Source organism: Paroedura picta, chromosome 1 (assembly GCF_049243985.1).
Source record: "Paroedura picta isolate Pp20150507F chromosome 1, Ppicta_v3.0, whole genome shotgun sequence".
NCBI classification, from domain to species: Eukaryota; Metazoa; Chordata; class Lepidosauria; order Squamata; family Gekkonidae; genus Paroedura; species Paroedura picta.
In genome coordinates this window covers 176855501-176874340 of record NC_135369.1, presented here as the reverse complement: position 1 = coordinate 176874340, position 18840 = coordinate 176855501, and the positions used below count along the sequence as shown (strand labels likewise).

At 46.4% G+C, this 18840-nt stretch overlaps 1 protein-coding gene across 3 annotated transcripts in view; it reads left to right on the top strand.

Annotated features, from left to right (window-relative positions):
- Positions 1-17343, top strand: part of FERMT1 (FERM domain containing kindlin 1) — a 290949-nt gene extending 273606 nt beyond the window's left edge. For all 3 annotated transcript variants that reach the window (XM_077313253.1, XM_077313246.1, XM_077313238.1), the window contains 4 exons: positions 270-491; positions 1768-1892; positions 3905-4046; positions 10533-17343. In XM_077313253.1, coding sequence (XP_077169368.1) covers positions 270-491; positions 1768-1892; positions 3905-4046; positions 10533-10706 — 663 coding nt within the window. In that variant the 3' untranslated portion in view covers positions 10707-17343. The remainder of the gene's footprint in view (positions 1-269; positions 492-1767; positions 1893-3904; positions 4047-10532) is intronic.
- The last annotated feature ends 1497 nt before the right edge of the window (positions 17344-18840 follow it).

The following is an 18840-nucleotide window of genomic DNA, read 5'->3' as shown; positions in this document are numbered from 1 at the left end:
GAAGCCTGAACATCTATTGCATGGTTCAAAAGGTTGAAAAAGGCTGTCCTAATCCATACTAAACACATCCCTCCGATGCCCCCCTGCAGGACACTCTTCACATATTTTAAAGTCAGGCGCTCTGCAGATTTTGCATACTCCAGCATGAGATCGCTCCCATCCCGAAACGCTGCCCTCCCCCCAAAACTCCAGGGATGTCCCATCACAGAGTTGGCAGCCCCATGTGTCAAATTCCCCCCTCATGATGCCCAACCAATCATCCGTTGCAGGAGAACCAGTATGCCCGATGGATGGCGGCTTGCACTCTCGCCTCCAAAGGGAAGACCATGGCCGACAGCTCGTACCGCCCGGAGGTCCACAACATCCTGTCCTTCTTGAAAATGAAAAGCAGGGCTGCGGCTCCCCAGGCCGTCTCCGACCCGGAGAGCATGGATGTGAAACCAGAGTGCTTTGTCTCGCCCCGGTACACTAAGAAATATAAGTCCAAACAGGTAACGAGGGAAGGGGGCGCTCAATCAGAATGGCAGCCTAGCCTGCAGCAAAGGACGCAGCCAGCAGGGGGTGCTGTTGTCCAAGTCTACCGAAGTCAAGGGGAAGGGTTTCACTCTGCTAAAGAGTGAATCAAAGGGAGTATCAAACGCTGTATCAAAGGGAGTATCGTGTCCAGATCACGGGAGGTGATGGTACTGCTTTACTCTGCTCTGGTTCAGCGTCATTTGGCATACTGAGTTCAGTTTTGGGCACCCCAGTTGAAGAGGGATGTTGACAAACTGGAACGAGGGCAACAAAGATGGTGAGGGGTTCGGAGACCAAGATGTATGAGGAAAGGTTGGGGGAGCTTGGTCTGTTTAGCCTGGAGAGGAGGTGACTGGGAGAGGATTTGATAACCATCTTCAAGTATTTAAAAGGGTGCCATATCGAGGCTGGAGCAGAGTTGTCCTCTCTTGCCCCGGAGGGACGGACCAGAACCAATGGGATGAAATCAATGCAAAAGAAATTCCATCTAAACATCCAGAAGAAGTCCCTGACAGTTAGAATGGTTTCTCAGTGGAACAGGCTTCCTTGTGAGGTGGTAGGTTCTCCATCTTTGGAAATTTTAAAACAGAGGCTGGATAGCCATCTGACAGAGAGGCTGATTCTGTGAAGGTTCAAGGGGGTGGCAGGTTAGAGTACATGAGCGATAGGAATGTGAGTGTCCTGCATAGTGCAGGGGGTTGGACTAGATAACCCAGGAGGTCCCTTCCAACTCTATGATTCTATGAGTCTAAGACTGTACTGTAAGCCTCCCTGGAGCGACGCGACCAGGGTCTCATGAAACCCTGGGGTTTACTGACAGCCCTGGAAGCGTTTCCCAAATGGGTGGGAATTAATTTTTTAAATATTTTTTTTAAATTTGTTAAACATTTATCAGGAGATTTGACCATATATGGTCCTCTCAATCCCCTCCCCCCACCAAGTGGCCAACGATGGGCCTGGAGCGGGTGGGAAGGGGAGGGAAGTTTTTTACTGCGGGGGGTGGGTGGGGAGAGGGAGCCGCGGCCCGGCGCCATGGCCTTCGGGCCGCGGGCCGCAGGTTGGGGACCACTGCTCTAGATGTTTTGCTGTAGGTCTTCCAAGCCCAGATACCTATTTGCTTCCTGAAGGTGGCAGCAGTGAGCTGTCTCCTGTTGGACCCCCCCTGGATGTCCATCCCTCTAAAAACCACTTGAATTTCATGCATCTCTTAATGAAGGCTACCTTTTTCTCCTCCATGTTCCCCACTTACAGCTGACCGCTCGCATTCTGGAAGCCCACCAGAACATTTCCCACCTGTCTCTGATGGAAACCAAACTTCGGTTTATCCAGGCGTGGCAGTCTCTTCCGGAGTTTGGATTGACCTACTACATTGTGAGGTAATCAGGCAGAGAAAAGGTTTTTTTTCACATCGTCTGCTTGCCCAGTCTTTTTAAGGGGAGAGGCCAGGGATTGAACCTGAGATTTTCTACATGCCAAGCGGATCCTCTTCCACTGAGCTGCAATTTGAGGCAATTAGTGGGTTGCACGTTTAACTATCACCAAGAGGAATTATCAGTGGCCAAATGAGCAGGGCAGCAACAGAGTGAGGGAGAGGGTTTAAGGGGGCAAAGTCCTTCCTTCCTTCCTTCCTTCCTTCCTTCCTTCCTTCCTTCCTTCCTTCCTTCCTTCCTTCCTTCCTTCCTTCCTTCCTTCCTTCCTTCCTTCCTTCCTTCCTTCCTTCCTTCCTTTTCCATGAATGGAGTTCCACTCACACAAGGTGGGTTTTTTTAATACCCTGCTTATCACTTCCTGAAAGAATCCTAAAGCGGCTTTTAAACACCTTTCCCTTCCTCTCCCCACAACAGACACCCTGTGAGGGAGGTGGGGCTGAGAGAGCTCTGACAGGGCTGCTCAGTGAGAACTTCTCTAAGAGAACTGTGACTGGCCCAAGGTCCCCCAACTTGGCTGCACATGGAGAAGCGGGGAATCAAACCCAGTTCTCTAGAGTAGAGGCCGTCACTCTTTAAGCACCACACCACACTGGCTCTCGATGCAGAAAGGGTGATCTCATTCCCACCCCTGTGCCCTCTGCAGCAACAGAATCCTTGTGGCTGTTAGCTCATGTGGATCCCTCCACCCCAGAAATAAAATTTCCCAGGGTTGGAAAGGGTTCCTAGAAGTGGAGTGCAGGGGCAATTCCACAATCTGGTGGCTTGCAGGATCCCGGCTACTGACATATTGTACTCTGGCACTGGGGACCCAAAACAGCTCACAGTATTGCACTCTACTAGACTTCTTAGCTGAAGAAGAAGAAGAGGTGCTGTTTTTTATCCCCTGTGTTTTATTACCATAAGGAGTTTCAGAGCGGCTTACGATCGCCTTCCCTTCCTCTCCCCACAACAGGCACCCTGTGAGGCAGGTAGGGCTGAGAGAGCTCTGAGAGAACTGTGACTGGCTCAAGGTCACGCAGCAGGCTTCATGGCGAGGAGCGAGGAATCAGCCTGGGCTCTCCAGATTAGCGTCCGCTACACCATCCTGGCTGAGACAAATTGTTCTTAATGGGATCCCCTAGTCCCTCCCCATCTACATCTCCGCTTCCTTCCCTCTCTGCTCACAATCCTCTACAAAGTGCAGAAGATTCTGCCTGAATTTAATCTGCTGGGAAAAATCCAATCAGGTGGAACAGTGTCTAGCATGACCCCCCCTCCCCCCTTCCAAAAACCCCAGTCTCACTCATGGAGCACATACCTTTGAAATCATTGACAAATAAGCAGTTAATCATACGTTCTTTTGACCTGAGCGAGTGCGTTTATAGATGTGCAAAACATGCTTTGTCCACTAGGGGGGGGCCCATTCTACTGACATCCCTTTGTCGGAATGCAGCGTCTTCTCTCAAGGGGGTATAACAAGAGAACTTTTCGGGAGTTTGAGTCCAGGAGCCCCTTTAAGAGCAACCAATTGTTATTCAAGGGATAAGTTTTTGTGTGCCCGCATGCTTCTTCAGATATATGGATGCACAGGGAACCTTATCCCTTGGATAAAACTTTGTGGTCTTAAAAGGTGCCCCTGGACTCAAGCTTTGCTTTGCTGCTTCAGACCAACATGGCAACCAACCCGAATTATATTCCAGGTGCTTCTTGTTTATTTGGTGTATTTTTATCCTGTCTTTCCTTCAAGGATTCCAGAAGAGCTGAGAACACGTGCTTCCCCCTAAATCAGCCACTAAAGGTTTATGGCAAATGGGGATTCAAACCTGGCCCTCTCGGGGCCTAGCCCAGCACTGTAACCACTGTGCCACAGTATTGTATTTTTCTTGAGATGGACAGAGTCAAGAGCATTCTTTGTATTATTGGGCAAACCTCTAACCTTGAGTACAAAATTAACAGATTGTCTGCTCCCCTCTCCCCAGATTTAAAGGAAGCAAGAAAGACGACCTCCTGGGAATCTCTTATAACAGACTGATCAGGATCGATACTGCCACCGGGGATCCAATTACGACATGGAGATTCTCAAACATGAAACAGTGGAATGTGAACTGGGAGATACGGCAGGTCAGAGTCTTTCATTTCCTTGAACTTCCTTGGCCTCAACAGGGGCCAGGGCTTTTTCAGTCCTGGTCCCCACCGGGTGGAACGAGCTCCCCGAAGAGATCAGGGCCGTGCTGGAACTTCCACAATTCCGCAGGGCCTGCAAAAGGGAGCTCCTCCACCAGGCATTCGCTTGAGGCCGACTGACCCATAACATCTACAGGTCCGTCCGTCCGTCCCCCCCCCCCCCGCACACAGACTGAGAGGCCGAACCTACCAAGGGAGTGTCAAAGTTACTGTTGTTGAGATACTGTTCTAGTTCTAGTTGGTATGTTATTCTTGTTATGTTGTTATATTGGTATTGATACTGTTCTATGGAAATGTTCCGGAATGTTTTATGTAAACTGCCCAGAGCCATAGGGAAGGGCGGTGTAAAAATCTAAACAAACAAACAACTTCAGGTTGTTTAAATATTCTTTAAATATTTGAAAGGTTGTCACTTGGAGGAGGGCAGGATGCTGTTTCCGTTGGCTGCAGAGGAGAGGACACGCAGTAATGGGTTTAAACTACAAGTACAACGATATAGGCTTGTTGTTGTTGTTATGTGCGAAGTCGTGTCCGACCCATCGCGACCCCATGGACAATGATCCTCCAGGCCTTCCTGTCCTCTACCATTCCCCGGAGTCCATTTAAGTTTGCACCTACTGCTTCAGTGACTCCATCCAGCCACCTCATTCTCTGTCGTCCCCTTCTTCTTTTGCCCTCGATCGCTCCCAGCATTAGGCTCTTCTCCAGGGAGTCCTTCCTTCTCATGAGGTGGCCAAAGTATTTGAGTTTCATCTTCAGGATCTGGCCTTCTAAAGAGCAGTCAGGGTTGATCTCTTCTAGGACTGACCGGTTTGTTCGCCTTGCAGTCCAAGGGACTCGCAAGAGTCTTCTCCAGCACCAGAGTTCAAAAGCCTCAATTCTTTGACGCTCGGCCTTCCTTATGGTCCAACTTTCGCAGCCATACATTGCAACTGGGAATACCATAGCCTTGACTAAACGCACTTTTGTTGGCAGGGTGATGTCTCTGCTTTTTAGGATGCTGTCTAGATTTGCCATAGCTTTCCTCCCCAGGAGCAAGCGTCTTTTAATTTCTTTGCTGCAGTCCCCATCTGCAGTGATCTTGGAGCCCAGGAAAATAAAATCTGTCACTATCTCCATTTCTTCCCCATCTATTTGCCATGAATTGAGAGGGCTGGATGCCATGATCTTTGTTTTCTTGATGTTGAGTTTCAAGCCAACTTTTGCACTCTCCTCCTTCACCCGCATCAACAGGCTCTTTAGTTCCTCTTCACTTTCTGCCATTAGAGTGGTATCATCTGCATATCTGAGGTTGTTAATATTTCTCCCTGCAATCTTGATCCCAATTTGTGACTCCTCTAATCCCGCATTTCTCATGATGTGCTCTGCATACATGTTAAATAGGCAAGGCGACAGTATACAGCCTTGCCGAACTCCTTTCTCAATTTTGAACCAGTCAGTGATTCCATGTTCCGTTCTCACTGTTGCTTCTTGACCTGCATATAAATTTCTCAAGAGACAAATAAGATGCTCTGGTATTCCAATCTCTTTAAGAACTTGCCACAATTTGTTGTGCTCCACACAATCAAAGGCTTTAGCATAGTCAATGAAGCAGAAGTAGACGTTCTTCTGGTACTCCCTAGCTTTCTCCATGATCCAGCGTATGTTGGCAATTTGATCTCTAGTTCCTCTGCCTCTTCGAAATCCTGCCTGTACTTCTGGAAGTTCTCGGTCCACATATTGCTGGAGCCTAGCTTGTAGGATTTTGAGCATAACTTTGCTAGCATGAGAAATTAGTGCAATGGTGCGGTAGTTTGAACATTGTTTGGCATTGCCCTTCTTTGGGATTGGAATGTAAACTGACCTTTTCCAATCCTGTGGCCATTGTTGAGTTTTCCAAATTTGCTGGCATATTGAGTGTAGCACTTTTACTGCATCGTCTTTTAAGATTTTGAATAGTTCAACTGGAATGCTGTCACCACCACTAGCTTTATTGTTGCTCAGACTTCCTAAGGCCCATTTGACTTCACATTCCAGGATGTCTGGCTCCAGGTCAGTAACTACCCCACTGTGGTCATCAGGGATGTTAAGCTCGCTCTTGTATAGTTGTTCTGTATAATTTTGCCACCTTTGTTTAATCTCTTCTGCTTCTGTGAGGTCCCTACCATTTTGGTCCCTTATCATACCCAACTTTGCATGAAACGTTCTCTTCATATCTCCAATTTTCTTGAAAAGATCTCTGGTCCTCCCCATTCTATTGTTTTCTTCTATTTGTTTGCACTGTTCATTTAAGAAGGCATTCTTATCTCTTCTAGCTTTTCTCTGGAATTCTGCATTCAGTTGGGTGTATCTTTCTCTTTCTCCCTTGCCTTTCACTTCCCTTCTCTCCTTAGCTATTTGTAAAGCTTCCTCAGATAGCCATTTTGATTTCTTGCATTTCTTTTTCTTTGGGATGGTTTTAGTTGCTACCTCTTGTACAATGTTGCGAACCTCAGTCCATAGTTCTTCAGGCACTCTGTCTATCAGATCTAATTCCTTAAATCTATTTGTCACCTCTACTGTGTATTCGTCGGGGATATGATTTAGTTCATACCTGAGTGGCCTAGTGCTTTTCCCTACTTTCTTCAATTTAAGCCTAAATTTTGCAACAAGAAGCTCATGATCTGAACCACAATCAGCTCCTGGTCTTGTTTTTATTGACTGGATAGAACTTTTCCATCTTTGGCTGCAGAGCACATAGTCAATCTGATTTCTGTGTTGACCGTCTGGTGATGTCCATGTGTAGAGTCGTCTCTTGGGTTGTTGGAAAAGAGTGTTTGCCATGACCATTGTATTCTCTTGACAAAATTCTACCAGCCTGTGCCCTGCTTCATTTTGTACTCCAAGGCCAAACTTGCCTGTTATCCCGGTTATCTTTTGGCTTCCTACTTTAGCATTCCAATCCCCCATGATGATAAGCACATCATTTTTTGGCGTTGCTTCTAGAAGGTGTTGTAGGGCTTCATAGAACTGATCAACTTCATCCTCTTCAGCAGCAGTGGTTGGGGCATAGACCTGGATCACTGTGATGTTGAATGGTTTGCCTTGGATTCGAACTGAGATCATTCTGTCATTTTGGGGATTGTATCCCAAGACTGCTTTTCCTACTCTCTTATTGATTATGAAGGCTACTCCATTTCTTCTGCGAGATTCTTGTCCACAGTAGTATACCTGATGGTCATCTGAATTAAATTCACCCATTCCTGTCCATTTTAGTTCACTGATTCCTAAAATGTCGATGTTCAGTCTTGTCATTTCTTGTTTGACCACGTCCAGCTTACCTTGATTCATGGATCTGACGTTCCAGGTTCCTATGGAATAAAAATCTTTACAGCATCGGACTGTCTTTTCGCCACCAGTTACTTCCACAACTGAGCGTCCTTTCGGCTTTGGCCCAGTCGCTTCATTCATTCTGGCGCTACTCGTACTAGCCGTCTGCTCATCCCCAGTAGCATATTGGACACCTTCCGACCTGAGGGGCTCATCTTCCGGCGTCATATCGTTATGCCTATTGGAACTGTCCATAGAGTTTTCATGGCAAAGATACTGGAGTGGTTTGCCATTTCCTTCTCCAGTGGATCACCTTTTGTCAGAGCTCTCAGCTATGACCTGTCCGTCTTGGGTGGCCTTGCACGGTATAGCTCATAGCTTCACTGAACTACGCAAGCCCCCTTGCCACAACAAGGCAGCGATCCTTGAAGGGGGTATATAGGCTAGATATCAGGAAAAAAATTTTCAGAGTCAGAGTAGTTCAGCAGTGGAATAGGCTGCCTAAGGAGGTGGTGAGCTCCCCCTCACTGGAAGTCTTCAAACAAAGGTTGGATACACACTTTTCTTGGATGCTTTAGGATGCTTTGGGCTGATCCTGCGTTGAGCAGGGGGTTGGACTAGATGGCCTGTATGGCCCCTTCCAACTCTATGATTCTATGATTCTAGGTGTCTCTCCACTTGACCGGGTTTGACTGAAACGGCTTCAGTAGATAATAGTAAACCCCCAGCCCCTGACTTCAGGTTTGTAATAGATCTGGTATGTCACATGCATTTGGGAGTGTAAAAACATTCAAACCTCCCCCCTCTCACAGACAGAAGTCGTTACATTAATATGTTTGTCATATGAGCATCACTTGAATATACCTTTTGTTTCCTCTGGGATCAGGCGGTTTTTCAGCACGTGACAATCAGGATTCCAGATTGTTGTGGGTTTTCCAGACTGGTTGTTTTAGTCCCTGACGTATTACCAGTTACTGTGGCTGGCACCTTCAGGGCTGTCGACTTTCCTTAGCCAAAGCGAATTTAAGAAGGTCTCCGCCCAGATATCAAAGATGGCTTCTTGTTTTTCCTGCCTTCATGACCAGTGGTGCAGACCCAGTGGAGAGCAGACTGCTGCATTGGCTCCGGATTGGAGACCGGATCAGGTTAAGGGTTTTGCTATTAACCTTTAAAGTCCTAAACCAGGTTTTCTCAACTAGGGTTCCTGAAAGAAGAAGTTGGTTTTTATACCCCGCTTTCCACTGCCTGAAGGAGTCTCAAAGCAGCTTACAATTGCCTTTCCCTTCCTCCCCCCACAACAGACACCCTGTGAGGGAGGCGGGCTGAATAGGAGATAACTGCTCTGTGAGAACTGCTCTATCAGGACTCAGACTAGCCCAAGGTCACCCAGCTGGCTGCATGTGAAGGAGCAGGAAATTAAACCCAGCTCGCCAGATTAGAGGCTACCGTTCTTAACCATGCTGACTCCTGGAAGGGCAGGAGATCTATCAAACAGGATTAACCATGAGACTTAAGTGGATCCTGTTTAGGAGCAAAGAACATCTGAATTCTCGCTCTTACAGATGGAGCAGGAAGGACCATGCTCTACTTTTGCTGCTGCTTCCCCGCACTACCTGGATGGCCTCCGCTGGAAACAGAGCGCTGGTGTAGCTGGATCTGTGTTGTAAACCAGTCAGCACCTGTTCAAGGCTTCAGAACCTTGTAGCATGAAACATGAGCTTTGTGGGTGATAAATTAGCCTGTAGTCCTTTCTTCCCATAAACCCTGTTGGTTGTACGGCAAGCGGGAAGCTGATGGCTGTTTTAAATGTTTGTGGAGGCAGCAACGGCTTGCATGTCCCGAGGCACAGGTTGAGCGGCTTTAAATTATGCACCTTCCTTTGCATAAAAAGTCACTGGGAAAGCCAGGCATCTGTGCTTAATGCAAATGCACCAAGGGCTGGTGTGGGTTGCAGGTGTCCATAGCTTGTGCCTTCCTGCAGATGCCATCCTTATCTCTTTCAAGGCCAGATTCAAGAATGTGGTATTTGGCTAATTGTGAGAACTTATCTAATCAGATGGGAGGGGGAATTAGGAGTGGAGATTGACATCCTCTGTCAAGATTTCTGATTGGATCTGAGAAATCACCTGGTGCCAGAGGGCAAAAGACTATCATAAGGCCAGAGGGAATCCATCCTACCTGTATGCTTGTGCCGTGCTAGTATGCTTCCATACATTATGCTATACCATGATGGACTGTAACGTATAGAATGCTTTAGACCAGGGGTAGTCAACCTGTGGTCCTCCAGATGTCCATGGACTACGATTCCCATGAGACCCTGCCACCATTTGCTGGCAGGGGCTCATGGGAATTGTAGTCCATGAACATCTGGAGGACCACAGGTTGACGACTACCCCTGAGCTTGGATTCTCATGCGGCAAGATGTGCCATCTAATATCAGATACCAGATGTATTAGATAGAAAAGTTTGGGGTGTTTTGTTTCTCTGTTGTTGCTAAGCTACAGGGACTATACTTCATAGTGATATCCTTTCAAATACTGTTAATAAAGCTTTGTAGATTTTTACAAAGGTCTGCTTTATTTGTGTGCACATAGGATTGCCAGGTTGGGAAATACCTGGAGACCTTGGTAGTAGAGCTGAGAGTGGGCAGGATTTGGGTTGGAGAATGGACGTCAGTGGAATCTAATGCCATGGACTCCAGCCTCTGAAGCAGCCCTTTTCTCCAGGGGAACTGATCTCTTTAGTCTGGAGAGGAGCTATAATTCCAGGGGATCCCCAGGTCCCACCTGGAGGCTGGCATCCCTACTGAGATCTGTGGGAGTACAGTCTCCTGGAGCCTCTTTTAGAAGGTACAGGTTGCCTATTTTCAATTGCTCAGCAAACCTTGAAGAAGGTGGAGAACTGATCTCTGACACCTAGAGATGAACTGTAAACCCAGGGGATCCCCAGGTCCCACCTGTGGACTGGCTTCTTAACCCTTAACCTCGAGGAACCACAAGGCTGGTTGCTGCGTAGGTCAAAAGGAGTGGGACCCAGGCGGGGGTCTCTGACCCCTTGGCTCCCCTGAATCACAGCAGATATAATGCTTATATTCAATTTCATCCTGTTTTTTTAATTATTATTTTCCCCCTTCAGGTGGCAATTGAATTTGACCAGAACGTGTCTATCGCTTTCACGTGCCTGAGCAGCGACTGCAAGGTGGTCCACGAATATATCGGAGGCTACATTTTCCTGTCCACCCGCGCCAAAGACCAGAATGAATCGCTGGACGAAGACCTCTTCCACAAATTGACTGGAGGGTGGGAGTGAGGTGATGCTACGCCCTGCTGTTTGGCTGTTCTGGTCTCATGTCTCTTCCCCCCCCCCCCCCCGCACCTAGGGCAAGGATTCCTGACCAGGGACCCGTGGACCCCCCCAGGGGTCTGTGGGAGCTCTGGAGGGGGGTCCGCAACATTTCCCTTCCTGGCTTAATGGACTCAGCCACAAGCTTGGGAACCAGCCACTTCTGTTGTTCCCCCTCCCAAGCATGAGGGAGTTCTCTCGTGGTTTCTGCTCGCGGGAGGGGGCGGAGCCTGTATGCCTACTCCCCCCTTAAACCTGCTCCTGTTTCCCCCTGCCCTTCAGTCCTCCTTGAGCCCGCCTGTTCACATGGGTGGTGATGTCACTTCCTGTGCTAAGCAACTTCGGGGTGGGGGCATGGCATGGAGGCGTGGCCAGCTGGCATCACCTCCGGGGGCCTCGAAGCCCGAAAAATTATATCAGGGGTTCCTCCACGGTCAAACGGTTGAAAAAGGCTGTCCTAGGGGGTTAGCCGAGTTACACTTAAATACTTAAAACCTGTTTCACTCCCACAAAGTGGGAAGTGGGATCGCCCAGTTCCATTTCCCTGCTGGTTTTTATTAACACGTTGCTCAGTAAGGTGCAGTTTCCCCTTTCCTGCCCTCAGTCCCCATTTCCATGTGGTCTCCTCGGTGTGTAACAGTGCCCTGCCACTGTGGGATAGCTGTGTGTCTGGCCCTTGCTGATTTGGGGTTTTGTTTCAAATGAATGCCACGAGAAAAGCACGGGCATAGACGGGGGATTTTCCCTCTCTGGCAACCTGTGGCTTGAAACAGTTTTTCCGTGGGTAGAATACGTCTGTGCATAGAAGGCCCGCAATCCACAAACAGAAAAGCATCTTCTGTATGTAGGAGCCTGGTAAGGTGGCCAGCTGTGGGTCGAGGAAGACCCGGATGTTTGGGGAGTGGAATCGGGGCAGGGCAGGTTTTGGGGAGGGTGTTGGAAGAGAAGCAGATTATGCCGTCTTTCAGTCCCAGCCTTCAGAGGGGACTACGGTGTAGTTTTAAAGCTAGACAGATTAGGTCCCTGAAGAACCTGTCGCTCTCTGGTCCTTTGTGGTCGTCCCTCTGAAGTTCGACTAATAGATCTCAGGGAAATTCTGGCCTTCTTCCTGCTTGTTTTGCCACCTCTCTTCCTCTTCACAGTAGACACTCCCATCTTTAGCACCAGGACGCAGGGCACGGGTTCTGCACCCATTTGTATCACTGAATAGGGCTCTTCTTCTGTTCTACTCTATCCAGGAATGGATTAGATTGAAGAAGCACTGCCAGCCTGGTTGTGTGTTTGTTATTTTCTTATCAGCACTCAAGGAATAGGCCCGGGGGCTCCTGCTGACCACTAGACCTTAGGCCACTCTGCTGTGGGTAAGAAATATTGCATCAGCACCTATATTTGCATTGGAGGAGAGTGAGGGAGGGCATAAGGCCATAAAGCCCACCTTTGAAAGCAGTCACTTTCCTTAGGGGAACTGAGCTTTGTAGTTTGGAGATAGTAATAGTGTGTGGGGTTGGGGGGTCTCCAGCTTGGTGTAGTGGTTAGGAGTGCGGACTTCTAATCTGGCGAATCAGGTTTGATTCCCCGCTCCTCCTCCACATGCAGGCAGCTGGGCGGCCTTGGGCTCACCACAGCACTGATAAAGCTCTTCTGACTGAGCATTGATATCAGGGCTCTCTCAGCCTCACCCACCTCACAGGGTGTCTGTTGTGGGGAGAGGAAAGGGAAGGCGACTGTAACCCACTTTGAGCCTCCTTCGGGTTGAGAAAAGCGGCATATAAGAACCAACTCTTATTCTTCTTCAATAATACCAGGGCTTTCTCAGCCTCACCTCCCTCACAGGGTGTTTGTTGTGGGGAGAGGGAAGGGAAGGCGAATGTAAGCCACTTTGAGCCTCCTTCAGGGAGAGAAAAGCGGCATATAAGAACCAATATCAGGGCTCCCTCAGCCTCACCTCATTCACAGGGTGTCTGTTGTGGGGAGAGGAAGGGAAGGCGATTGTAAGCTGCTTTGAGACTTGTTCTGGGGGAGAAAAGCGGTATATAAGAGGGGCAACATTACTGCGGTGGGGCCTGAGCTCTAGCACTACAAGAACTCAGGAACAACTGCTGCTTGCAGGCATGGCCAAACTGTGGCTCTCCTTATGTCCGTGGACTACGATTCCCATGAGCCCCTGCCAGCATGTTGTTGGCAGGGGCTCATGGGAATTGTAGTCCATGGACATCTGGAGAGCCACAGTTTGGCCACGCCTTCTTTACAGCGTGTTGCTAGCAGCTATCTGTTTTCTTCTCATGAGTTTTTGACCCAATCTGTGGTTTGCCAACTCCAGGTCAGGACATTCCTGGATATTTGGAGGGCGGAGTCTGGGGAGGGTGGGGCTTGGGGCAGGGAGGGAAGGTATAATGTCATAGAATCTTCCCTCCAAAGCAGCTATTTTATCCAGGGGAATTGATGCTGAATTTTTAATTGTTCCTATGCGTTTCGTGTGAACCGCCCTGAGCCTTAGGGGAGGGTGGTATATAAATAAATTAAATAAATAAGAAGGGCGCTCAGAGCAGTGGGAACAAAATGCCATGTTAATATGGAACAAAAATTGTATGTGTTTTTATAGGGAGATGCATATTTTTTTTTTTTTATAATGTTTTTTTTTATTTTCATAAAGATAGAAATATAGTCATCATTTGAGAATATACGACCCCACATTGACTCCACAGTGATATAAACTTTTGCCCAAAACTCTAAGAGCCATGAGTCTAAGAGCCATCCACATTTCCACTACATTAAAAAAAAAAAAAGCCTGTTTAGATATACAAAAGAAAAGTTATTATTAATCAACTTACTTGAGAGATCGTAGACCTCACATTAACTGCTTGATACAATCTGAGAGCTATCCTAGCAGATATTTCTAGGTTTGAGTTAGATGCTTAACATTAAACATTTCTTATAGCACAGTATTAGTTTTGGCCCTGTATCAATACCCTAATAAAGGGAGAGGAAAGTAGGGCTTTGCCTTAAAGATGTACAAAGAAAAAAAAATTACAAAAGGATTTCATAATTTCTCCTTATCCTTAATACAGATACATCTACAAACCATTTATACTTGGCCCATTCTAAGAGCCATCCTGACAGGTATAAGTTGAGAGCTTTGCATTTTCTACAGATCAATATGAGCTTTGGCCCTATAACAATACACCAATAAAAAAAATAATAAGAGGGGAAAGCCCCATTTTATATTTCCAACGCTAACGATTATATTACCTATATGCCTACTAAGAAAAAGAAACAAGAGAGAAAAAAGGCACTGCTTCCCCTTTTTCATAAAAATAGCAATATAGGATACAGTATATGTTGTTAATACAGAGAATAATAAGATTTCCAGGTTTAGATTAAATGCTTAACATTAAACATAGAACAATATAAGCTTTCAGTCTTCTATAGCTTCTCCTTATCCTTGGTTCTAATACATCTACAAAACAATTTTTGCTTGACCCATTCTAAGAACCATCCTCAGTGTAGGCTTTAGTCCTAGGACAATTCACTAATAGAAGAAAGAAAAAATAAGGGGGGAGAACCCCATTTTACATTTTCAGCACTAATGATTATATTACCTATATGCCTATAAAAGAAAAGAGACAAAAAAAAAAAACAAGAGCGAAAGAGACACTGCTTCCCCTTTTTCATAAAAATGGAAATATAGAATACGGTATAACATTAAACATAAAACAATATGAGCTTTCGGTCTTCTTAAGGGGGTCTCATCTCGAGGCTTGCTACATCTTGTCGTTCCCGTAAAATTATATTCTGTCCCATTGGCCTTTGGCGTAGAAAGTGCAGTTGTACTCTTTCCCGCAAAATATGCATCGATAAATCTTGAGGCCGTTGCACCTCCTGGACTCCAGTATCAATACAATTTTTTCCCCAGAGAGATCCTTTAAATCGGTTACTTTCACTGCAGATCCATATTTCTTTTGATTGATTTTTGTACACTCTTGCTTTGAGATGGCTGTATGTCTTTTTAAAAAGGGTGTCCTTATCTGGGCTGCAGAACTCCGGCATCCCATTTTCCGTCTCCAGAATTTCAGATTTCTCTTCTACTGTTGGTTTTCCACCTTGTTTAGAGCTGTCATCAGCCACTGTTATTGATCCATTATTCCTGTTAAAGACGTCTTCCTTGGCATCTTGGATCTCCTTGAAGATATGAATTTCAGATTTCTCTTCTGCTGTTGGTTTTCCACCTTGTTTAAAGCTGTCATCAGTCACTGTTATTGATCCATCATTCCTATTGAAGACTTCTTCCTTGCCATCTTGGATCTCCTTGGAGATATTTTTGATCAATCCATCTAAGAATACTTTGTAATCTTGGGTTTGTATCTCTATTAGATGAGCCAATCTTTTTAACATAGACATGATTTTGACTTTAAAAAAACCCGGCCCCAAACAATTTTACAAGTGGCCAGTAGAGGTCCTCTGTTTTATCCTCTAATGTTCCGGCACAGGCATGTGACGTATTGAAGCCGGTTAAGGCAGGGATTCTCGTACTGGCACAAAGTTCTCGTGAGATTTTCACATTCACTGCTCTTATCTCTATCTCCGAAAACCAAACCAAAACAATTACAATAAGAGCTTTTGCCAATTAATTCGAGTTGATTTGAATCCTTCTTCTGCTTAGTTAGGAGAATTAGCCTGCCTCTTAACGAGGTGGCTTCAGGCAGAGCAGAGTAAGAGGAGGGGGGAAACAAAGGGCTTTGATGCAGGAAGAGAGACGGAGAAAAAAAAAGCGAGAGATACTTGCAGTAAATGATGTTTTGGAACTCAGCCGAAGTCCTCCCCTCAGTTCAAAGCGTTCATTTGTGGTAAATCATCATGTAGGGTTGAAGCAGATACTTTAAGATTAAAGAAAGAAAAGAAAGTCCGAGGTAGAAAATGGCAGTCGTCCTCTGGACCTGGAACGCTGACAGCCTATAATCCAGGGAGATATACTCCCTAAAGGATTGGAGACGGCCCCAAGAACTTCCTGGGTAGAAAGGTGAGGTGAGGTTTGCGTACCCCTCCTCTTTTCTGCCAATTGCTTGCACAATTGACCCCTGTCAGGCTTCAGGGATAGCAGAGCAGATGCCCTGCCACCCTCTCAGGACGACATCTTTAGCCACACGTATCGGGAGATGCATATTTTTTTATTCTTGCAGAAATATGCAAATAAATCTGCAACTACAACTTTGTTATTGTTACCTTTTTTCTTTCATCCTGTCAGGGTTTTTTTTTTTAACCAAGTTTATGCAGTGTTTTTAACTGTTTGGTAGCCATTTAGAGTTCAAGCAGTGAAATATCTGCTTTGGGGAATCCCTATCTGTTCCTATCTGTTGCTGTAAAAGGTCTTCTTTGGTGTTAATTTTGCACTGCAGGAAACCGCCCTGCTCCATCATGCATCTGAGAATCTTCTTTCAAAGGAAAATTGTTTTCTAATAGAATTCTGAATTGTCTTGCATCTTGATGACTGTAAGCTACTTTGGTGATCGTTTTTTGGACGAAAGAGGTTATAAATAAAGGTCTTCTAAAATGCTGTTTTGGAGCATTTACTTGGTTTATTTCAAAGCAGTCTAGCAAGCTATAGCTAAAGGAGTGAGTGTGTGTTCGTGTGTGTGTTGTTTAAAAAAGTGGTTGCCCCTTTCTTTGCTGAGATATAAGGGGCAATGAACAAGCAGTTTTTCACTTGATCGTTTCAGAGCAGACTCTCTCAACTTTCGTACTGTTGCGAACCCCCTGAAACATTCAACCAAATAATGTTTAACAAATTGAAAAAAAAATATATAATAATGAATTAACTCCCACCCATCCCACCCATGGACATGTGCAATCGTGAATTTTCTTGTAAGCTGAACACCTGAGCAGAGTCCGGTTCATTTCAGGGCTAGAGGGGAGAAGGAAGATGGCAGAATTAGAGATCTGAGTGGTACACCCACCACAACACCCAGCTGCATTGTATTGGCATTATTATTTGAATTTATCAGCCGTCCCTCATGAGCTTGTCATCTTGTTTTATGCGCTCTGTAAAACAGGGGTAGTCAACCTGTGGTCCTCCAGATGTCCATGGACTGCAATTCCCATGAGCCCCTGCCAGCATTTGCTGGCAGGGGCTCATGGGAATTGTAGTCCATGGACATCTGGAGGACCACAGGTTGACTACCCCTGCTGTAAAACACTGTCTCCTTTCTTTTAGATGGGCTTGGCCAGAGCCAGGTTAGGGAACTCCTCGAGATTCAAGGGTGCAGCCTTGAAATAACAGGGATATCCGTGGGGTACCATGTCACATCCATTTGCTCCAGGGGAAGGGGATCTCTGTAATCTGGAGAGTAATTTTAGAGAAACCCCAGGTCCCACTTGGTATCCCTACTTTTGTAACGCTTTGTCATGTTTGGAAATGGCTTTAATTTAATTTTTTTTAATGCTTACTATTTGTATAGAAACTTAAAATGCCTGAAAATATCTTGGAGGGTGGTTCTGTGAAGGCAATATATAACAGCTTTAATCAGTTGCTGTCCCATCTTACTGTCCTTTAAATGTGGGGCCAAACGATGATTTAGTACTCGGATTTTTTATTAAAGGCTTTATCGGTCTCTGTCTCTTGGTGTTTCTTTTTGGTTCTTATCTGAAGACTGGTTTACGGGTATTTCCTAGGCTGCTTTAATGGTGGTTTTAACCTGTTCCCTGGCTTATTTTTCTAAAGGATCCATCGTTACATTAGGGCAGGGTCTGTGGACCCCTGGGGGTCCACGGAAGCCCCTGAGGGGGTCCACAGCCTGTCCCCTCCCGCCTTAATGGACTCAGCCACAAGCTAGGGAATTGGCCGCCTCCATTGCTCCCCCTACCCCAAGTTCTCTTTTGGTTTCTCCACCTGGGAGGGGGCGGAGCCTGCACACTTACCCCTACCTTAAACCACCTCCCGTCTCTCCCCCCTCAGCCCTCCTTAAAACTGCCTGTTAACTCAGGTGGTGATGTCACTTCTGGTGACAGGGCACTTCTTGGGGCAAGGCAGGGAGGCGTGGCCAGGTGACATCACTTCCGGGGCTCCTCGAAGCCTGAACAATTATTTCAGGGGCTCTTCCTTGATCAAAAAGTTGAAAAAGTCTGCATGAAGATTTCCATGTTCCACTTCAAGCAGGGGTCAAAAATCCTCAGCTTTGGATCCCAAACCCTTACAACTGGTTGGTAGGCCAGCAGGGGGAAATAAGACCCCCTCCAAATCAACATTGTGCTGATGAAACTATAGAGTTCCTGCTGACTCCTAGCACAGTACGAAAACCTCCGTGGTCCTCCCCAGCCTCTGGCTGGCAACCCTAGGTTGCAAAGTGCCTCTTCGGAACGTAAATTCTAATACTGGATTTTTTTTTGCAGGGGAAGGGGGGCAGCATGAAGACAGGAGCTTGATAGTATTTCGGCTCTCACTGGAAAAGTCAATAAGGCTAGGAAAAGTTGTAGGCAGGAAAAGCAGGCGATCCAAGATGAAATGGATCGATTCCATTAAGGAAGCAAAACTGAGCACGGCTGCTAATGATAGGATGGTTTGGAGGTCATTATTGTATTGGGTTGTGATAGTTTGGGAGCAATTTGGCAGCACTTAATGCACACTGGTGAGTAAAAGGCATTCTGTACATACTCGAAGGTACAGATTCCTGCACAGCCAAGCAGCAGCAAGACAGCTTGTCATTTAGGATTAAAAGCAGACATGACCTCTCTGACTCCTGAAATAAATTCCCCTCTGCAAATAAGCAGTCCCAAAGAAGAAAAGACCTCATTCAGACTTACTGCTCCGTGCTCTGCCTTGTCACTGCTGACAATAAAAAGGAGAGGAAACCAAAATGAAGAAGAGAGAAAAACAATGTAAAGTAGACTAAGGAATAAGACTTTACTCTCTAGCGCTCATTATGCACGGAGTGGAAGGTCTGCATTCGGGGTGGAATGGCGGCGGCTAAAATCATCAATTATGCACGCTGCAGGCGGCAACCAGGCGCAGAGTCAACGTATGCCGCCGAAAAAGCCACGTTAGCGAGATGCAGAAGAAAGTGGAGCTTCCCGGGACCAGGGTGCAACCAGAAGCGGTTCCGGAGTAGCC